This window comes from Tenebrio molitor, chromosome 1 (assembly GCF_963966145.1).
Source record: "Tenebrio molitor chromosome 1, icTenMoli1.1, whole genome shotgun sequence".
NCBI lineage: Eukaryota > Metazoa > Arthropoda > Insecta > Coleoptera > Tenebrionidae > Tenebrio > Tenebrio molitor.
This window is the reverse complement of record NC_091046.1, coordinates 5,204,654-5,228,241: the sequence shown is the minus strand read 5'-3', so window position 1 is coordinate 5,228,241 and position 23,588 is coordinate 5,204,654. Positions and strand designations below refer to the sequence as shown.

At 40.1% G+C, this 23,588-nt stretch overlaps 1 protein-coding gene across 13 annotated transcripts in view; it reads left to right on the top strand.

The window, feature by feature from the left end:
* Nucleotides 1–23,588, top strand: part of Sh (Potassium voltage-gated channel protein Shaker) — a 227,652-nt gene that overhangs the window by 191,015 nt on the left and 13,049 nt on the right. For 9 of the 13 annotated variants that reach the window (XR_011160381.1, XM_069051426.1, XM_069051465.1 and 6 more), the window contains 4 exons: nucleotides 10,723–10,846; nucleotides 12,165–13,074; nucleotides 17,332–17,461; nucleotides 17,886–18,244. Coding sequence is in view for 12 of the 13 variants with exons in the window: in XM_069051426.1 (XP_068907527.1) it covers nucleotides 10,723–10,846; nucleotides 12,165–13,074; nucleotides 17,332–17,461; nucleotides 17,886–18,237 (1,516 nt within the window). In the remaining variant the exon portion in view is untranslated. Of the gene's footprint in view, nucleotides 1–8,086; nucleotides 8,182–10,342; nucleotides 10,485–10,722; nucleotides 10,847–12,164; nucleotides 13,075–17,155; nucleotides 17,286–17,331; nucleotides 17,469–17,885; nucleotides 18,245–23,588 lie in introns of those variants that run through there. The other 4 variants (XM_069051468.1, XM_069051485.1, XM_069051434.1 and 1 more) reach the window with 4 other exon arrangements.

Sequence of the window (23,588 nt, the reverse complement as noted above, 5' to 3'; positions counted from 1 at the left end):
CCCCGTCGCGGCCGCGGCCGCCGGTCGATGCCGGAGCGGGCCGGTCCGGCGGCGTCGGCTGCTCGGCGGCCGCGGCGTGGACGCCGCCGCCGCGACGTAGCGGAGCCCGCCTCAGGTTGGCAGCAGTGCGCGCCGGTGGGCTCCGAGCGAGGGCGACGGCGTCCGACAGCGTCGGCCGGGCGCAGTCTGTGTGTGATCGCGGCCGAGTGAGAGTGCAGCCCCACAAGTCCGGCATGGGGCTCGAGGGGGGAGATGCGGCTCCCCTCTCGTGATCCGCCAACATTTCCCGCTTCGAATTGGTGGAGAAATGGGGGCTGACCCCTGTCCTCAAGCCGAGGCAGGACCCACGGCCCCCCGAAGGTGCCAGGTATGAGCCGCGGCCACTCCCGCCTTCACTCCTGCGGATGCTGCATCCCCGGAGCATCCCCCGGGGGGCCGCCGCTGAAGACGGCGTCCCGGCGGAGGGCTCTCTCGCCGCCATCTGCCGCATGCACCATTCCACACGCTCCCCTCGCTCATTCTTAACCTTACTCCCTCGGCTATTTATGCACGAACTCTTCACTGTCGACGTGCTATGTTTAGCATCGCCGCGATATTTTCAGTCGACGTAACCCAATTCATCGACGCTTGTCGATGACAATAACACCACTTCGCCACCACCTCCACAGTAAACATTCACCACAACCCCAATTGTTTATTGCAAATTTTAGGGCGACGGCCTTCGGTATTGATCGCCGACATAAGACCATCCACGTGGGTAAGGCCACGTGCACTTGTTCCTTTCGACTTTGCGAACTCGAGGATGCCATTAAGAGAACAACGCTAAATATAGAAAACTGCCACCCGGTTATAAATGGAGATTTCTTGACAGCTTTTTAATCTCGTTCCGATGTCCCTGCAGCGGAAGGTTTTCATTATCATAAAGGTCACACCAACTAATTAAACCAATTTAGACTGTTTTGCGCGCCGCCAAAAAGGGGAAACGACACCCTATCCCTATCGACTCGCCCCGATCGCTCATCCAGACTTGCTCAACAATAAAACCGATTCAATTCGATCCAGAATTATTGCCCGAACGAATCATCCATCTCGGCCCCAATAGAGACGCCGCCAACAATAATTTCCCACCACCAAAATTATTACATTAAAAGATAAATAAACCGCCGATAAAATGACATAAGAAATATGCTTTTAGATCACCACACATACACACTTTACGCGGATGTTACCGAAATACTCCATTTGATCTATGGACACAAAAATTATTTTACTTGCTCTAAAATTACGACGTATTTGTTCAAATTCATCGTGAACCCGGTCGATCCCGTCTTCCGCTGGCGATCTCCTCGCCCCCGAGGCCCACCGACTCCTTGTTCCACCCAAAAAGTCGAAAACATTTTTGATAAATGATTTCTTTTGATTTGTAAATATTTACGTTGCGAAGTTATTTATGGAAACACTTTATTCGTGCGTCTGCATTTATGGATCAACAAGAAGTGACTTTTACAACTCACCACAAGCAATAATGATAACACTCTGACCCACACTTATCAATTAACGTTGCTTTTCCAGAGCGCAGAAAAAAATTCCGTTATCGCAGGAGCGATTATTTTTCCCGGCCGATTGACGATTGCCGGTTCTTGTTAAAATCGCATTTTTGCAAGTCTTATCGACGTCACTGTCAACAACTTTCCTGTAAAGGCATTTTCTGCGGTTCATAATTTCCCTTGCAGATTTATCTGAACCATCGGCGATATCTCGCGAGTCTGCATAGTCGAAAAGGAAATTAGTACCTCGACTTTATCAGCCCCCGAGTAATAAATAATCGAAAGCTCTGGATTTTTGGTCGGCGATAATTCGATTTGCTCTGCATCGACTTTTTGCGAGTATTGCGTTTGAACCCCCCGCGGGGGCGCGTATATGGCGCAACCACCTCGGCGAAGAAAGCCCAGGGAAAGTAATAGCTTCCCAAAGGTCGAATTTGGCCGAAGATAAGACAACGCAAGAACGCGTCCAGGTCACGGAATTGTTTTAGAATTCGTAAAATAGAGAGCGGTGTCTCAAGTTCGCCGGTTCTGCGACAGGATAAACAAATTTCGACCAATAATAAACTTGCAGTTTTCAAATAATCAACTGTTTTACCGCGATAATATTTACAGAAGCAATAAAAGCTCGTAATAACCTGGAGCTTTTATTTTGACTCCGGCCAGTCTGGCGGGCGAAAGTCGTGTGACACTCGTGATTATGAGAGGTGCGGGGCCGCCCCCGACGGCCGTCCCAACTCGGGACGATCCTGCGGACGAAATCCGCCGCAGTCGGCGGCGATTCCTGGACGATTTCCCGATGCCGGCATCTGCAAAGCGACCTACATTCCGTCCTGACGTCACTGTCGGGGGTGGAGCGGGGTAAATCGGTGGCAGGCCAACAACACCTCTCTGACGTCACCGTCATCAACCCCCCGCAATAAAACGCATCCATCCGAGCGTAATTCCGGTGCAACTAATCGGACCCTCTCGAATTTCGTATGCGGAAGGCTTGACCGGAAAAATTTATGGCAATCTCGAAATGAGAGGACACCATCATTCATAAGGAGTGACGTGCAAGGACAACTCGCGACGCGGCCAGGAATCCCAGGATTCCCTCAACGAAATCCGGAATTCATTACTGATGACTCTTGGTTTATCATCCCATTCGGGTTTTTCGCGGCCGGCATATCTTTAAAGACAGTAAAAGTGGAATGTCACGATCGTGACATCAAGATCTCGGGCTCAAGGTCACCGATTTCATAAATTCGCACCCCAATTCATTACACTACATTCGATTTGTTTTGATTGGATTCAGCTTGGTGCCTTCTTGCATTTTGATTCCTGCGTTGGAGGATGTAGCTCCTCATCCATTGAAAAATTAGCGACCATATCGCGCCAAGAGACGAACTTTTAAATAGATCATTTATAAACATCTATTAAAATCATAGTTGCGCTATAATTAATTTTATGGTTTCGCCCTGGATATCCACTTGCAAAATTATTGTGGAAAACAGAAGCTGGCTCCACTACATCCCAGTCGAATTTTTATACGGACGACAGTAAAATTCAAGAGGCAAATGGGTTTCCAGCACCTATATCTTTATTACCGTAGACAGGTTCGATATCTTCACTTCAAACTCACGGCCATTTTGAATTTTATCGTAACTAACCCAAGACGCAGTTAATTTTTATTTATCAACGGGGGAAAAAAGCTTTTCGCGTTAATCAAACTGTCAAAAAGCATCCGTCGCGTCGGCTCGTAGATCATAAGTGTCGTCTGTCGTGGATTGATCGAATGATATGACAATTGCGGAACACTGTGAGAGATGTGTTTTTGTGGGGGAATTTTTTTTTTCGCCGGTTCGAAATTTTAAACCGGGGGAATTGCAAAATGTGCTCAAATTGGCGGAATGGAGAAGCAAAAATCCATAAAACAACAATAAATCCGAGCGAATGGGTTCCGAATAGCGTTTCTTAGTCCATTAAAACAATTGAGTTGTGCTGTGTTTGCATCTATTGTAGAATGTTTTGGTCGGAGTTTAATAATAACACTGACAGCGGTTACCAGATTTGATTCGACGACGGCTGAGTTATCTGCTCCTAATTAAATTCTTTCCTCAAATTGTAAAACCTATTTTTAGCTCGACCGAACTGGAATATTGAAACGAAAACGAGAAATATTTTATTTTGTCACCGAGTAATTAGTAGTTATTTTGTACGACAAGGGCGGAAAGTATCAGCAACAAATGACATTTTACTTCAGAGATACATATAATTGTTTTTCTTCAAACGTCAGTAAAATACGACATTGTCAAGGCATCTGGCGAGCGGCAGATAAAGTTATTATCTTCGTTGACGAGTGGCAGATAAAATAAATTACCTTAATCATTTGAAATTCCTAACTCAAATTTCAACAAATTTGTTACGGAATCTGACATTGACAGCTGAAGTGAATAGAGAAGATTTAATCAAGAAATTTGTACATAATTGCAAAACATACTTACAAAATAAAACATATATCCAAATTAAAACTGGTTGACAGAGGAATAATTATTAAAGAAAAAATATGATTTTGTTCACAGCGTTATTTATATTAGTCATAAACGCTTTCCAAAACGAGCTACATTAATTTATCAGTCTAATTTGTTATGAACGTTTGAAGAAAAAATAGTATAGGGTGTTCATTTAAATTTCCGGTCAAAATTGGCGTCGATTGTGAACGCACCACTCATGTAAAAACACAAAAAACGCAAAAACTGAGGTAAGATTTAAACAGCTGATGCGTTCACAATCGACTCTTCAACTCAACTTTGACGGGAAATGTAAATGAACAGCCGATAGATGTTATTTCAGAGCAAAAATGACAATCCTTTGGCCTCATCACATAAAACTTAATTTTTACTCCTAATAACATAATATTCTATTCTGCCACTTTCCTTTTATTTGTTGAAAAAGACTAGAAAAACTAGAGCTTATTTAATTTTCGCGGGTTGGGTCTCCTTTTTACGAATTTTTGAATTCCAATAGAGCTTCTGGGCAAATCCTTTTTCAGGATGTCCTCGAAAAGACGGAAACGGCATAATTGGACTTATTATCAAAAGATAATCTACTGGGAAGTATGAACGAAATATGATTTTTTTTTAAATAAATGAGGGAAAGAAATGCCAAAACATTGTGGAGTGTTGATTTTTTTTTAATATAAATCCTGTCACAAAAAATTCGCAGAAATTAATTTTTGACAGATTTTCGAGAAATTTCAATCTGACATTTTTACTTTGCCTACTGTGTATTGAGTTAGTAGAAAAATTAATTATTTTAGAATCTGCGTCGCTAATAGGTCTATTATTGTATTCAATTTGGAGTCTTTTATGGCTATCTCTGCTCTTAAAGCACTCGTAGTTTAATAGATCTCTAAGAAAATTTTTATCAATATTTCAATGTATGTATTATTGTCATTTACACGAAAAAACTTAAAATATTAATGTTCAAACTCTACTTTTTAACATTTGTTGCAGATGTAGTTAAATCCGTTACCTTGAATTACCAATTACAACAAAATTCTCTAGAATTTGAAAATTTAATTTTTTTATTTAAAAATTAAACCAAGAGTGCAAATTCTAAAAAATAACATAAAAAACTCGGCATTGGCACACTCGTCCCATACAAAACTCCCTTACGGATCGTTTTCTACACTTGGGACTCGTGCGCCAAATCAACCCTTATAGAACTCGTTCTTTAATACACAATTTTTTGGCCTACATTCAGAGTTTTAATTTTCTCGTTTCTCTCCTGACATCGAAACAACATAAAGCAACATTTGGAAGCATTTTTTGTAAGGAGAAAATGCGAAACACGTGAAAAACTAGATTGTGGACAATATCGTCATTATCAATTTTGGTGGATGCGCAGGGTTACACAACACTTCCAACGATACCGCGAGGAATTGTAAAATATGTACTTGTAGTGCGACTGAAACTTTTCTAAAAATTTAATCTGAACCCAATCCAAGGGTCCCGAATTATTAATGAAATTAAAATGACGCAAATAACCCAAAACCCGACTCATCTCTATAAATATTGAATGAGAATCTGTGATGCTCACACGAAGATCGCCCCTCATCAGTCACATTCCGGAGAAATAACGAATGGGACGCACGAAACGTATTTTTTTGCAAAACTAGTGCAAACCTTGAAAAAATGTGAAAAACGTGTGAGGGAGAGCCGATGTAAGTGAATGAATTTTGAAAATCGAACGTTGAAAAGTCGAAATGAATGTTATTGGCAGTGGTTATCAAGTCGTGAGTTGTTGAATGTTGCATTAGTAGGCACTGCCAGAGATCGCCTCTTCACGACTTAACTCGAGTGGTGCTCTTAGAGCCGTTGAGCACTTTTCAAACGTGCAAACTCACCAAATTCTATTTGGAGCGTGGCGAGACAAAGGCCGAATTTGGATATTTTCGGAGCGCAGTATTTTGTCTTGGTGATGAATCGATAACGACACATTCGTTTGATCGCCGCTTACAATATAAATTCAATTAAACCCGGTTTATAAATAAAACAGTGTGGAGTAGTACTTTTTCGACGACCGCATAATTCGATTCCGGATCAGATTGTGCCGTGACGTTATTGTCCGGGATCAACGTGACATAATGAAATTTTTGTTAATTCTATTCCGGGCCGGAAACCCTTACGTCAGTAAATAAATTTTTTACGCAGGCGAAAATCAATTAAAACGAATATGCCGATTGTACGTGCGACTCTGCGACGATCTAACTTCTGTGATTCTTTCATGACTGTCAAGATTGATGTAGGAGAGGCGGTAAAAGTTTAAACGCGTTCCGACGAAAAAATCCCCCTAAATTATCTATTTCTGACACCGGTATCGATTAAAATACACGCCATCCAGCAATTAAAGACGTTCTTGAGCGTTTCCCTTCTTAATTGATCCGCCTAACTTTTTCTAATCTGGCAACCTCCACGCCCACCCCAAATCTACTGGTCAAAGGTCATGGGCTCGTGCGATCCACCCCTATTTTTGCGCCGCTCAATTTATTAGTGTTCATGTGTATGCATTCGCAGGCGTTCATTTTCCCGCTCCTAGTTGGTCTTTTCTAGTGCCACTCGGTGTAGATTGTTGATAGAACATGGAATAGTGGATCCAGCAGAAATTTTAAGAGCTTCTTAGATATTATCGAAAATTGCAAGAGCAAAACTGGCGCATTTTCGCCGTCCTCTCCCTTTCTTGGCGTCTTCCTCCGGTCGATTTTCTTCGGCCACGCCCACCTCAAAAATCAAATCCTCGATCGCTGCTGCATCGACTGCACCGAAGTCTTACAACAGCAGGAGACTTGTCAAGGCCAAGGATATCGGTGGTAGTGGCAGGTCGGTAATTCTTGTAGCAGTTACGACTTCCTCGCCGTCGATCAATTAGTCATTAGCAGCGTAAACGAGATGGAAGTGTCAGTCGTCGAGTGTTCTATATAGGATTTCGATTTCTCTTATGGTGGCCGTGCAGCAGCGAACTCGCTTCTGGAGGGTGTCGAGATTAATTTGTTACTTGGGGAAGCACCTCTTGATGGGGAGGTACTCCAAGAGCGAGCTGAGACCTGGCAAGAGAAAAAGTAAGCGGTCGAGGCGACGGTCGAGGGTCTGGTGAGCCATATTTAGGTGTAGGTTGTGATCTATCAGTCCGAGAAAAGAATTGAGCACCGTCACAACATCGTGCGCCTAATATCGGTTAATCTTGGCTTGCAACAATAAACACAGTTGGATCAGGTTCATGCTGTGGGTGGATATGAGATTGTGATGTTCCGACTGGATCTACCGACATTTTACTAGCTCCAAAGCTATATTTCAAACACTTGTAATTAACTCGTCAAGTGGAGATTTAATCAATGGCCGGGCTATTTTCGTCTTTGACATATTTAAGAAGTCGAGATGAAACGCCGCATTTTAACAGCTGCGCCGTTTTTCTGCAAAATCACGTTTCAGTTTCGGATTAGTAAAACAACCAATCAGGACGGACGTCATCTATGCGCGCAATATGCCAGAAATGAAGCTCGAATTGGATGCAATTTGGTTTTTTTGGCCTGGTGGAGTACGCTAACGTGCACCGGCTGGGAGGTCTCAACACGATCGATATTAAGAATTTCGTCGCTGTCATATTGCTAGAATCGAAGGCTTCCGATGACTATTTAGTCGTGGAGGCAATAATGTGGTCTTGATCGGCAGTATCGTTTTGTGGCGACGTTACTGCCAGATTTGTTGCCCATAATGTGGTTACTGATAATTTGATTATTTTATTGGTTCCTGATCGACACGCTCTGCACTAATCTTTCGAAAAATAGGGCACACGAGTGCCAGCACTGGACGATGACAAAAGTACTTCGATCTTCCAACTGTTGAAGGACGTTGAATTCTTTTTGAGCAAAATTTAAATGGAAATATGTTCTGCACTGTATTATGCAACCGAAGCACCACCGTTTCCTGCGAGTATTAATGTTTTTAATTCGCAAAATGGTCGTTGTCCAACTACATTAACTGTCTCAATGAGAAAAAATTAAAACATATTTAGTAATGCCGGTGGAAGCTACACGAAATAAATGTTTGCCGAGTAAACCATTTTTCAACTACATATTTCAACTTTCAATTAAGATGTGAGTACGATTTTTCCAAAATAGTAGATTAGGTATGTCATTAAGAGTAGAAGTGAGTCTTTTTGTGCTAAGCCCAGATATTGAAGACCGAGGCGAAGTCGAGGTCGGAAACTGGGCGAAGCACAAAAAGACCTTCTACTCTAAATGATATATACTATTTTATCTTCAAGCGGTCACAAAAAACAAACTCATTTATTTTCTTTTGGTGTAGTTACAGTAAAATGACAATTTTCAAACTTAACAATTTTCAAATTTTAAGGCACCTGTAATTTCTAGTTCTCTTGTTGCAGTATTATTAGTACTTGAAGGTTCAATAATATCAGTAAGGTCTACAAAAATCTGAAGTTTACTTTTTAACGTTGAAGGCCACCTTGATATTTTTGATATCTGTCATTCATGCACATGGGCGACTCGTGTTACACCACAGTGGCACCGGTTAAATATTGGTTAATAATTTCGTTATTTCGCTTTTTTGGGGGCTTTTTAATAGGGATAATTTAATTATTAAATATTTCCTGTAATTATTGATAAATAAATCGTGGGAAAAGCTTCAAATGACCTTACATTCGATTGGGTCGAGCCGCCTGTAGACATTTCAACTCCTAGGATTTGAAGTGTTTCAAGTCTGGTTACAAAAAACGAGCCACTTCAACCGTTTCTATAGAGATACACAAAGCCGCGATTTTCGACCGCTTGAAGCTAATATGTATTTTCATAAGCAAGAAAATATTTATTCACGGATGACAGAGCAATTTGTGAAGAATTCTTCTTAGGTTTTTACTAATACGAAACATATCCGGAAAGTCCACCACCTTATAATGAAAGACGGTATTTTTCTTTTTGAAATTACATATTTCTGAATTTCTTGAGATTTGGAAAAAATGTGAGTCAGATGGAGCCAAATCGGGAAAGCGTGGCAGCAAACAATAATAGCAATAATGATTTATTTGTCATCGTTCTCTTGCACTTTTCTGGTGCAGTTATTTTCTCTTGGTACTTGGGCTTGTTTGAGGATTTTTTAATTTTACTTCAGGTAAACGATTACCACAGTACACTTTCGTATGATCTTTTGACCTTGCATCCCGAAATATTGACGCCATGACCTTTCCTGCTGACAGAACTGACTTTGTCTCCTTTGGCAGGAAAAAATCGTCCTTCTTAAAACAGTCGTGACAAATTTGCATTTCTGTGCATTTTTGATCCATCGTTACAAACCAAGCACCCTTCTATCGGATAATTTTTCAAAACACTTCCGATTTCTTCCTCCAGATCTGTTCAGATTTCGAATCTCTTCTGTGACATCCGCACCTTTTCAAATCACGTCGAGCACTGTATGCTTTTATTCGGTTCGTTCCCCAAATCGCTCCCAATCTCTCATTTCCTTTCCTTCCATTTTTTACACCTCTCTAGCTGCAACCTTCATTGCGCTCGGTGTGTCGTTGAAAAATTCAAAACTAAACTCATTAGCAGTAAATGTCGCCTTAACACGTTTCCGCTTTTTCCTACAAAAAATCTATTTTAACTCGTGCCTTTTTCTATTCTTAACTGCGTCCAGTTTACGTTTCTTTCGCACTATTAGAAAACAATCTGTTTCGCCGAAGCAGAAGCTCCTCCGTTGGCAGCTACGTCATAGACAGTTTCTCCAGTCTAGTCGGTGTGGTGCGTGAAGTGCGTCATAGGAAGATACTAAATCTTCTGCTGACATGACGTATACATTTCGTTTGCCAGTGCATAAACTTAAAACGTTTCGGAGCTAATAATTTTCGATGTGACGTCACGCTTCTCATTATAATCAGTTAACACGTGTCAGCACGGCTTAGGGCCATGTGGTTGTTGTCCTGATACCATAAATCAAAACTATTTGAAATGTACTCCATCAGGAGACTGTAACTTCCTGTGAGGGCAAGGTCGCGCGATAAGAATTTGACATCTTTGAAAAATGTAGTGTTTTGGTAGGTGGATTTTGAAAAATTGTACTTGTTGATTGGCTAAATGGAGTGAAAAATGGCGCGGTCCCAACAATGCAACGTTGATTATTCGCAGAAGCCCAGTTTCGTCGTTTAAATGATTGATTTATTGTTGTTTTAATAAGAGACAAAAAAACATTGCTTGCTCAATTATCAAGTGGACTTTTTGTTGGGCTGGCGTTATCAGTCGCTGCCTCCGCGTGCATATGCATATGATAAGCGCAAAGAACTTCCTCAATTGGCAGTCTGCGTTGTTATTATAGTCGAAGCATGAGTGACAGTGATGACAAATTGCTGCGAGGTCGCCTTACATACGTTGTGTGTTAAGGAAAAACGGTAATGAAGACGGGCAAGGTGAAAAAAGCTATCTGTTCATTAGGCCACCTAACCTCAAACGAATTTAAATCGGTTTTAAATAGACGCCCTTCTGATTTATTCGGCAGTGTTGGCATCGACCGCCACACGCTCTTAATCGACTTTTCGATCTGCATAATCGCGAAAGTATGCCTTTGTCCTTTCGTCGTTGCCATCTGGGCGGTGCGTCGTTTCTTTTTTGAAAATTTTCTCGTTTCAGGTCGCTGCCCAAGCTCAGCAGCCAGGAAGAGGACGGGCACACCCCCCACTCCCAGTTCACTGGCGTAGCCCACTTTGAGCCCATCCCGCACGACCACGACTTTTGTGAAAGAGTCGTGATAAACGTAAGTGTTGTCAAAGTTGCTTAGTTTTTGCAAAAGATCTGTGCAAAAATTCTGACCCAGGGACCTTCACCACTGACATACCAGTTTCCCGCAGTTCTCCTTTTTAGACCCATGCTTAATCACATTTCTTAAATTTAAGAAGAATCAGTTATATTCCTTCCAGATAATTATTCTACTCTTATTTTGTAAACATATTCCTCTCCTCTCTAGACCTTTGGCTGACCCTGGCTTCTTTTCTCATCTCTCTCTTGACATTTTCTCATCGCAGTTACGGTCTTCTATATTTCAAGAGCCTTACCAGAATTGAGTAAGCAAAAGAGAGATTTGAAGAAATATCTGCATGTTTTTTTTCTGTTTATTATGTTTAAGAGTTTTCGACATTTTACCATCAATTCTGAACGTGGAGGAAAACAACTCTCTCTTTAAGAGAAAAATCAAATTTACATTTTTTATCCACTCTGAGAGCATTAGAAGAAAATCAGAATACAGAAAAGTTTCGTTTTCTTTAAGTATTCGTCATTACAAACGTTGTGTCAAAAATGTAATTACTAATTTTTTTATTATTAGATACATTTTATTGTCATTTATTTAATTATTACTTATTTATCTATAAGCTTCGTTATAAGATTTCTTAGTTGTCTTTGCTGCCTCCCTATTTTTCTATTTTCTTTATTTTTTTATTTATTTATTTCATGTACCTACATACTTTATTATCTTTTTTCACTAGTTTGTTTATTATTCCAAAAATTCCAATATATTCTTTTTGGCAGAATGTTCCTAGTAAACTTCTTGTAGATGATTTATACTTTATCTTTCTGATTTTACCATAATGCTTCTTCATCAGATATTCCTCTTTATTTCCATCATTTTACTTGAGCACTTCTTATCATGTTCCCCTTTGTGTTTATAGTTTACTTCTTTTGTAACCACCTTGCAGATGTTTGGTTAACAACTACTTCATTTACTACATTTCTACTTCAACATTTTGCTTGGAACCTAAACTTGAAATCTTCTTGGAATCTCTTCTATCCATATCTTCCTCTTTTCATGTTTATGGTTTCATCCTACATCTTTCTTGATCACCATAGGCACTTACCTGTCAGCGTTGTCACCCTATTTTGCTTTCTACGTTCAGCAGATCCATTTTTGGGTTTAACATAACTGGATTCACATTCCTTCGATTACACTTTACTTCTTCAACATTTCCTCGACCAGGGTGCCGTGTATTTGTTAATCCCTTAATGGTATCTGTGAATCGTCTTCTTTTTTTATTTTTTTTTATGGACTGACATTTGTTATGTTTGTTGTTCTGCAACAGGTCAGCGGCCTCCGGTTCGAGACGCAACTTAGAACGCTAAATCAGTTTCCTGACACGCTGCTAGGTGATCCGGCACGCCGCATCCGCTACTTCGACCCGCTTCGCAATGAGTACTTCTTCGACAGAAACCGGCCCTCCTTCGACGCCATCCTGTACTACTACCAAAGTGGCGGTCGGTTACGCAGACCTGTCAACGTGCCGCTGGACGTCTTCTCCGAGGAGATCAAGTTCTACGAGTTGGGCGAGTTGGCGATCAACAAGTTCCGCGAGGACGAGGGCTTCATCAAGGAGGAGGAGAAGCCGCTGCCGTCGCACGAGTTCCAGCGCAACGTGTGGTTGCTGTTCGAGTATCCCGAATCGTCGCAGGCGGCGCGGGTCGTCGCCATCATCTCAGTGTTCGTTATCCTGCTCTCTATCGTTATTTTCTGCCTGGAAACGCTGCCAGAGTTCAAGCACTACAAGGTGTTCAACACGACAACCAACGGCACCAAGATAGAGGAGGACGAGGTGCCCGACATTACGGACCCGTTCTTCCTCATAGAGACCATATGCATCATCTGGTTCACGTTCGAATTGTCCGTGCGCTTCCTGGCGTGTCCCAATAAGCTACATTTCTTCCGGGACGTCATGAACTTTATCGATATCATCGCCATCATTCCGTACTTTATTACATTAGCCACGGTTGTGGCAGAGGAGGAGGACACGTTGAACCTGCCACGTGCGCCTGTTAGTCCGCAAGATAAAAGCACCAACCAGGCCATGTCGCTGGCCATTCTTCGTGTCATTCGGCTCGTGCGAGTCTTCCGCATCTTCAAACTTAGCCGGCATAGTAAGGGCCTGCAGATCCTAGGGCGCACGCTTAAAGCCAGCATGCGCGAATTAGGCTTGCTCATCTTCTTCCTATTCATAGGTGGGTACCGCACAAAATTTAACTACAGTGTTGCCACTACGAAAACAAACCAATCACAAACCATCCACACTCTTCAAAATTTACGCTCAATTACTTTGAAAAAGCTTTCGTGCTCAATCTAAAAAGCTCCCGATTTTCCAAAAACTGAACTTTTCAGCAGTGACCAAGAAAAAATAAGTGTTGTGACTCATACAGTCCTAGCAGAGACAACTATTTTTCTAATGTGTTGTAGACGATTTTGTTTGTTTTTAGGATGTTCAACCGGAGCTATAAATATAGTCCTTGACCATCCTTTTCCTAGTTTACGGTAGAAATGAAGGATTTTCTGCCGAACTTATTTTTTAACCAATATTTTCCAAATAAATATGAAAATAAATTTTGCTGACTTCTACAACCGGAGCAAAATTATTCACAATTTGGGATTTTTTTGGCATGAGTGGGCCAATTTAAAACGCGAGTAAAACAAGCGTTTTAAAGGTCCACGGGTTCACGCAGGAGAAAATTGTGTATGCAACTCGTTAGTAAAGTATCTTTTTTTTACTCGGCGGATTTGCGCACTCACTGCGCTCGTGCGGCAAATTTTCCTTCTCATAAAAAAAAGTATTACTTTACTCACTTGCATAAATAACTATTTTTGGATATCGTAATGAAAGTAGTACTTTTTACACGAAAAATCATAGTGAAAGTAGTACTTTTTTGTATCATTTTATTCCATCTCCTTGGAGATGATTGTCAAAGCATACCTATTTTTTTTTTTTTTTTGTAATTTTTCATAAATCTTTTCAGACCAAATTACTCAACTTTTTTCGATATGCAAAAAAATTGTGTGTACAACACGTTATGAAAGTCTTTTTTTTTCACTTATTTGCTTGATTAACTCGGACTACGCTCTCGTTAATCAATCTGCAAATTCGTGAAAAAAAGTATGACTTTCATAACTAGTTGTACAAATAATTACATATTTCAAATTAAAATTAAACTACTACAGAAGAAATTATTGCCAGAATATACGTAATTAATGTGTCAGTCACATGAGCCCTTTTCAATGATTTTAATTGGCCGATGTGGGATAATAAGAAGATATCACAGCGATAATGCTAAAAATATTTCTGCAAATTGCACGACTGTAAGCTGAAAAAAGTGTACTACAGTTCGACAAAAACAGCTTGGCACATGGCTGATGGATGCATAGTGGACTGAAATCCCTCCCACTAGCGGAGCGCTCTTGTTTGTTGTGTGTCAAAGTGTCTAGATCGTGTATAAACGGGCGAAAAATTATAAACAGAATAAAACGCTTCGAGCTTCAAATGGACAGCATGTCCAGACTGTTTAGCAAATTTTCTTCATTGAGTTTACCGTACCTACAACCCTAGCCATATCCTTGTCTTACAGACACTCTCTCGTTTCCTCTTCTGCACATTTCATGTGCCAAGCTGTAATTATAGGCGAGACGTCGCTGATATAAGGAAGCAAACAGTAACAAATACAGTTATCAAAATACAAAACCAGTGGCTTCTGTATGGATTTAAATGTTCCCTATTTATTCATTATATTCTCATCGAATATAAACTTGTGATATGATTAATAGTGGATGGTATGACTCGTGAAACCGGAGCAGCACATTCAACTCGTCCGACGAACTCGTTGAATCTGCATTTCGGTTTTACTCGTAAATATCATCGATGCTAATCGTACTATTTTGTTATACAGGGTGTTTTCGAAGTTGACGCGTTCCTTTTAACATGTGATAGTATGCGTTGTTCTAAAGAGTTTTAGCCAAAATCACCTTAGTAAAATGTGTACGGCAAGGAAGATACAATAAGTTTTTTTTTTTTTAATTTTTGAAACCGGTCCTGCTCAAATTTGCACTAAGTTGTCATCTAATTAGTCGGAATGGCTTTATCATTACGAAAATAATGAGCTCACAGATATGTTGCTAATGTATGGGCAATGTTATCACGTTATCAGAATGCAGCTGCGGCGTCCAGAGAGTACGCAGAGCGATTTCCAGAAAGACACCATCCTGGGCCACGTCAGTTATTATTAATCTAGTACAGCGGAGAAATAGACAGGACCGGACTCAAAATTTTAGAAAACAATAAAAATATACAATCAATTATCTCCGTTAATACAAACATTTTACTAAGAAGATTTAGGCTAAAATTCTTAAGAATAATGTATAGTACCTCGTGTTACAAGGAACACCTCAACTTTGAAAACACCCTGTATTTAATAATAAATAATATTTAATAATATTTTATAAAGAATGTGTGTTATGTTTCGTATAATTTTTGACAAAAACTTGAAAGAACAAGCTGAAATTTTGAACGTGTGTTAATTACATGAAATAAAATCGAAAACTAGTTAATATTACATAAAGAGACCAATCCCTATTTTATTGGTGGATCCGAGTTATCTAATTGAAGGTACAGCGTGTTGTATTTAAATATATTTCGTCTAGCCCTGTTATTGTGACTGACCATGTATTCTTTCATTAATTAACTGTCATTGGGCGCCATAATTGACTTGAACGAAGTGCCAAGAAATTTAATTAAAATTTGTTGTTTGTTTTCCTTAAAAAATTCTTTTAATCGTATTTGAGTCACATAGAAGAAAATTCCTTACTACTACTTATCATAGAAAATGCAACACCCAGTACAGTAATTAGGTGTTAACTAAGGATAAAATGATGATAATTTGAAAGGAATGCCTGAAGAAAATACCCGTATCTTTTAGATTATTTTTATCCGAACATGCATTTCTTTTTATTCTTGACGATCAGTTATCATCAATACTTTCAGTATATCGCAGCATTTAGGCTATACTATGCCTCCAGTACGAAGACGGGCCCATTAGCAGCACGTAACCCAATTGGAAAGAGGCCGCATTATCGGAATGCGAGAAGCAGGTCTTTCCTATAGGGCAATCGCTCATCGTGTGGGACGAAATGTGGCCACTGTGTTACGGTGTTGTCGTGCCTGGTAGGAAGACCAATGTTAATGAAACTTTCACCGTTTTATCTCAGTTATGGCCCAATTATTGTATCAAAATATGCTATTTCTGGGTGTTGCATTTTCCATGATAAGTGGTATAAGTAGGAGAGAACATCAAAATGCCTAAAAAATTGCGTTTTGGTTCAAAATTATAATATTGGTGAAATTCTCGACAGTAACAATACTACAGATGGAAGATCATTAATAATTTCGCGTTGCAAAAAGCTCATAATTAAATTTTTAGACGTAAAGAAATTCAAGTTACATACTTATAAATTTTCATTTAAAAAAAAAATCGTTGTAAAGCAAGAGAATAGCATCAGAATATTTTCTGGGCATTTTGTGAAATGCTTCTTGAAGTGAAAACTTCTTTAGGCTCACCGCGACATTATTCTCGGACAGTTAGTTTTACCGTCACGCGTCACGTCACATGTTCCGAGGTGAAAGGCTCATTCGAATAGGTTGTGTCACAGTACACTCAGTCCAAATTTTCATTGTTTTGCTGAGTTTAAGCAAGTTTTTACTCCACTCGAAGAAAAAAATAATGAGTCAAAGAGGTTTTTGGAAAGCTTTTTACTAAATATGTACAAGACCCACGCAAATTATTTTTATTATTATTAATGTTCATTCGTCGATGAATTGAACATGTCAAAACTTTTACTCTGATATTTTGATGTTAGAATTTAACGTATTGTCGAAAATGTTTATTTTTCCGTTCAAAACACTGTTAAATATTCTTGAACGAAACAGCACGAAACTTAATATTGCCCTGCAACTTGCTGCTCTTAACTTAATTCAAATTCAACTCAACAGCGTACTTTTAAACACGTTTTTCTCCGGTCGTAAACTAGAAGAATTCTTCGTCCCTCCTGGCCGACGAAATAGTGAAGGAGTTACGACTTTTTTTTTTGGTCGGATGTGAAAAGTTCCGCACTTGGTTTGTAAAAGATAGTGGCAACACTGCCTCGAGCTTATCGAGAGTGTGAACGAGGGTGTGAGCGAGTGTCTGTGAGGATGTTGTCGGTGTCGACCGTCTACTGACCGGGACGCAACGGCCCTCTCTGGCCTCTTTCCTCTGTGTGTTGCAGGAGTGGTCCTCTTCTCGAGCATCGTGTATTTCGCCGAGGCCGGCACCGAGCAGTCGTTCTTCAAGTCGATCCCGGACGCCTTCTGGTGGGCCGTGGTCACCATGACCACCGTGGGCTACGGCGACATGAGGTACAGTATCGCACAGAGCCCGACTCACCCCTCCTCCTCCTTGCAGGTGTCGTGCTCTTCTCGAGTGCCGTCTACTTCGCCGAGGCGGGCTCCGAGAATTCCTTCTTCAAGTCCATCCCAGACGCGTTCTGGTGGGCAGTGGTCACCATGACGACTGTGGGCTACGGCGACATGACGTATGATGTACACACCTAATTCAGATTTAGTTGCCTCCACCGTAGCTAAACACCGTGTACACAATGAGAAACGAGACCACGAGAAAATTCTTTGCTCCGAAGGACGCGTCCAACACCGGCCCCCATCAGACCCTTGATGTCGTGACGCTCGATGTGTGCTCGATGTTGCTTGTCATTATCCGAACCGAGGAACAAAGAATTTTCTATTCGAATGTGAAATCACCCACCACCGAGCCCCGCATGAGCTTCGTCTCCGAGCCCCCTCCTCGACGGCCGCCGCCCCGTCCCGGCCCCGACTCCCGCTCGTGTTTGTGTTGCTTCTTTGCCTTTTATGCATGTTTTACTTGGGAATTGAGAGAGAGTTAAGAGAAAGAAGCCGAAGCCAGTGGTGGCAACGCACGCTCTAACCTTTTTCTGTTCGCAGGCCGGTCGGCGTGTGGGGCAAGATCGTTGGGTCGCTGTGTGCAATCGCTGGTGTATTGACCATTGCGCTGCCGGTGCCAGTCATAGTATCGAATTTCAATTACTTTTATCATCGTGAGACGGATCAGGAAGAGATGCAGTCGCAGAACTTCAACCACGTGACCAGCTGCCCGTACCTGCCAGGCACCTTAGGCCAACACATGAAGAAGAGCTCGCTGAGCGAATCTTCCAGCGATCTCGTCGAGCTGGAGGAGGGCCTGCTGGTGACGCGCGACCAGCTGGTCCGGAAGCAGAACTGCAATCCGCGCCACAACAACAACATCAACGCCATGAGCATCGAGACTGACGTTTGACTACAAGGTGAGTTGAGTTGACTACACAATACCCACGCCTTTAATTAACCAAACACACACACACGCCCACCGTTAAACCAACTGATCTTCCAACACCTGCACAAATCATCTTGCTGACTAAATCACGACAAATCAACAACAGAACACGATAGAAAACATCATTTATCCAAACAACAGATGTTGTCAATTTATTTACCGCGCCAAATCACGAGATACCAAATCTGGACTGTCCGGAGGATCATCCAAAATGTTCCTCCGCTGAGTCGATTATTTTATTCACAAGATAAACAAATAATCATTATTTATTTTAAAACAACAATAGGTTGCGATGAGTTCTGGTTAATAAAGTTTTTAATCCAAAAATTCTCGGGCTCCACTACGTATGGCATAATTTATTCCATATACAATGTAACAACATGCGATCAAAAAGTTTTCTCATCAAGCGCCTTGACAATATTATTATGTATGTGCACATGTTGGAGCTTGGTTCCTGCAGATTAGTTTTGACAGCCTGAACTTAACCTCAATTAGAAATCAATTTCATAACGATAGGTTGCATTTTTTAAGGAAACAAAAACCGAAACAACATTGATGCAATAATCGACAAGGACACTGCAGAAATGTTAAGAATAATGTAGGTGCATTAGATTGACTTGTAATATATGTGAGGAATCTTCATTTGGCTAATTTAATCGTTGAAATTATTTTGGCAAGAAAATTTGTTGCAGAAAGTCAGAAACAGTTGAGTAACAGATCGCAAATCAGATCAGAGGAACAGCATGTTTGGCACATTTATAGTAATTATTTAGTTCTAAAAATATATAACTAAACTTTGACATTTACAACTTTGATCAAAGACACGAGGGACATTTCCTTTGCTCGAGTAAGAAACCTAAGTTAATCAGAGAAATAATAATAGTGAGGAACATGATTTGTTTGTTTGGGCTCCGAATGCAAACCGTTACCATTTTGTCACGTAGTTGTAAAACCGAATTATCTTGAGAAAAATGTAATTTCCTAAATATTTATGAGCGGCTAAATTTGATATTCTTCTTGGAAATCGTGTTGTGGCTACCGTTAGTTACCAATGGAAGGAATCGAACTGACACAGTCACGTGTTTACTTATGTATGTATTTACAAAGAAAACCGCAAGAATCAAGATATCTTACCACAAACAAATAGAAATAACAAGGCGTAGGTTGAAAAACAAATGTGAGTTAGTTCTAGTTTGTAAAATCATTTTTTATCTAATTATTTCGGATTTATTTCTAAGAATTTATGTGCCGCTCACGACCAATTACATGTGAATAATTTTGTTGAAATGTTTTGGATAGTGTCAGAATGAAACCGGTTATTGTTGGAAGTTGACTCCGTCCACATTTTATTTGTTGAAAACAATCTAACCAAGACCCAGTCGAGTTTATTGCCGTCACAAATATAACTACATATTTTCAGTTTAATAAAATTGCTGTTGTAGATATTTTGGCATGGTTGAGAAGGTGATCCTAAAGTCATTGTCATATTTATTATAGAATGAAATTCTCAGTTTCTGCGTGCATAGAATATGTGGATTTTTTTTATCTTCCTCTTTAAACACCGTTCGCATTGTTTTGCCATAATGGGCGGCCATGATTTATTTTTTGGTTGGACACACTGTCTGATTTCCATTACTAAAGTGCCTGAGATGCGGACCTATCAAAATGATCATAACATGTTGCCGAATTTCCCGCGATGTCTAAATATGTATTCTTCTATTGCAAACTAGTAAAACTGGCAACAATGTACTAGACATTGATGCTATTTATAACCAAAAACTTAGAAAAACATAACTTAATTCAACAGACAGCTTTACTACCAAATTAAGTGCAAAGTTTCCATGGCCTTCCCATTATGTCAAAACAACGTGAATGCATTTTAGATTGCAAAATTTTATTCTACTTAAAAAATCCGTTGCCACAAAATATAAGAAATAAATTACAAGGTGTCATTGTACCATTGTTGGAAGGCCTGCAGAAGAATTCCTTTTCAAAAGAAAATTGGAGTGTTTCATTTTATGTAGTTTATCAGATATTTATTAAATAAAATAAACTGAGAGCAAGAGATGTGATTCAACATTCACGATTGAAACACTTAAGTAAGTATTGTGGCTGAAATAAAGATATTATTAGTTTTTCTCATTTTTCAAGAGGTAAAAGCAAAAAATGCAATTTCTTATATACCTACAGAAAAAAAACACCCTTAGAAAACTTGGCCTTGTGTCTTACATAACGGAAAACGCTTACCCAAAACATAACCTTTCCTTGTGTTCCTAATAAATCTTCAACACTATGACCAACTTGATGAACTTTGACATTTCTTGGATGGGATATGAAAATTATCCATTGAAAGCACTAATGTGAAACTAATTGTTTTTATTACTGGATCCTGACGATCCTGATTGTGTCACAACGAAGCTTTTTATTTGTACCAATAGAGGGGGCTTCCCTAATTATATAACCATGGCCTACTAATAATTAAAAATAAACTAGAAAAATAATAATTTTCCACATTTCATGATTAACAGGTGACTTGTTTTTTTAGTTGATCATGCTTTAATTTTATTTGCATTTTCAGAAAAATAAACTTGCGATTATTGTGTGGATTATTTATTTTCTTAAATATTAAAGAGTAGGCGGTGGTTTGATACTGTCAAAAATAATTTAAAAAGTTTAACCGCATGAATAAACTATTAATCGTTTAATGACCACCAAGGTCATTAAATTTGTTCTCCGTTTTCTACGCAGTTTTACGGGAAATAATCAATTGAAGTTAGATCCGCTCAACATAGAATCCAATTAATTAAGCCATCTCTTCCCACGGCAAATAAAATTTTATTTATTCAAACATGAACAAATTAATTTCAGCCGATTTCCTGTCGCCATCAAGAAAGTGCTCACAGTATTGACCGAATCGGGGTCCAGATCTTGAATTAAAGACGATGCAGTTGTCTGCACTGTCACCCGCGTCAGTTGGCAACGACATGACAGATGTCAAACCTGACAGTTAATCAATCGTTCGCGGTGATCGTAGGGTGTGAAGTAGTGATTTTTTAATTGGAGTTCCAGCAGGTGCGGTTGCGAGTCTCGGAGGATCGTCGTGACCAGACAGGTGCGTTGCGTGTTTTGCGTTAGGTCTGCATCTTGCGGAAAAATCTGTATTAGCGCGGAAGCCCCATCGATGTAGCCGCCTCCGATTCGGTAACATTTCGGCCGGTCGACATACGGGAGTTGGACGGCGAGGGCGCCGCCGCCGTCACTGTACTACGTAGGCATGGTAACGAGTGATGCGCCGCGAGCGTTCGATACGCGAGGTGCGAATCCACCCCTGCCCCGACCCTGGCCCTGGACCGCCATCCGACGATGCAGCACCACGAGGTCACGCTGCAATGTTACTCAAATCGAATAAATAGATCTCCATCAATTTTATTGCCGCCGACGGCTTGTGCGTCTTCCCGGGTGGCGGGGGCGGACGGGGCGCCCCTCGCCGGTTCGGATCCATCGAAAAATTGACATCGATCGGCGATCTCTGCTGTCGAAACTTGAAAGTGTCGCGGTCGCCAGTCATTCACAGAAATTCAGCGCTGGAAGGATAATCAAACCGCTGAAAATTCTGTTCGCCGCAGATGTTAACAGTGCAGATGTTTTCTTTTATTGATGTTAACTGGGTTTCAGGAATTCGGCAGGCGACGTGGGTTGCGGCCAAAGTTACGTCCAGAATTATTTCATTTTTTTTTTGCAATCGGTACAAGCGTCGACCGAAAGGGGCACACCGAGACATCTAGCTCCTGTCAAATTACTAAAGCAAATGAGCCCAAATTGGTTAAAGTGTCACACATGTCAATGTCAGTGTCAACTGTCGCTTTAATTATTCATAAATGTGCCGCTAATGGGGAAAAATCGTATTAATATAAAACTGTCTTGGCCCCCATAATTACTTCCATATTTTAATCATGTTTTGATAAGTCCATTTTTCATTCTATAATTAGATTATTGTTTTGGAAAATGAAGTTCAGACCAAGAAGGTTAACTAAATTTAGTACTGTTGGCACAACTGTGATGCACATCCATCTTAGTTCACTTGTCATTTGTTTTTTAATTGTCAAATTCAAATATGACAGTTCAAAAGTCAAATAAATCAAATTGTCATTAATTATGTCTAGAATATTGACCTAGAAAGCGAATCAACAGACAACTCTTTGACAATGACTAGTCGTACCAATTATTCGGGAGTGCCAACCCACTAAATTTGTCTCAATCATTAAAAGTCACCCGGTAGATACTACATCAAGAATTTTCTTCCTAAATTTTTAGCAATCCTGACTGAAGAAAAATAGAGAAACACTGCTGCAGCTTTTATAGCATACACCTCGTATGTAATTAAAAATTGGGCATCTACGGAGTGTCCATTGAAAATTAATACACAAGAAAAAACCGTGAGAGAAAGTTTCCAATTGATTTTTGATTGGTAAATGAATCTTAAGACATCGAAGTGTCGGTTTCGGCGTAGATTCTCAATTTTCTGTCGTGAAATCACTGTTCAGTAAGAACACCAATCCGGAAAATCTTTTTAGTGGTCATAAACTAAATCGAATAGCCTGGACTGTTAATGTTTAATTAATTTTCCTCTTGCACTGATCTGGATCCAATTTGAGTAATAAAAGATTTAGAGTGGTTTTTGCTAACTGTACGACTTGTGTAGCCAGCATGAAAAGCAAAGTGAGGAGAAAAACGACTCGCACATGGTTTCTTGCGTGATGAAGTCAGTCTGCATCTAATATTTCAAAAAATTTAATTTGTGGATGGAGACTGATGCAACACAAGATGAGGTGCTCTCCGAGTAATTTTCCAAAGTGAGGATTTATTTAGAGTCACCCAAAATAAACGCAATAGACGACAAATAGTGACAGAAATTGCGATAAGGTAATTTCTGTAAGATCTGTTAATGATGGATTTGGGACAATTGGACTTGGAGATATGTTAATGTCCTTGGGGTAATTAATTGTTAAAAAAGATTCGAATATCACAAGACTTGATTAGAGCGATGTACCGAAGTCTAATCCACAAATAAATCTAAATTTTAGTTATTATAACCATCCTTTTTGAGAAGATTTCCCTTGCCTTTCAACGTGGAAACGCTGCAAGCATTCGGGGCACTTTTCCAGATTCCGCATTATTATCGGAAATTTTTGCATTGTAAATCAAAAATGTTATGTAATTATGTTATCAATACAATTATAAACACACAGTGATTGCTGTTTGTTGTCTTGAAGCTACGTTGCGACATTGGCAAAGCTTGAAGAATCGGTTAGAAA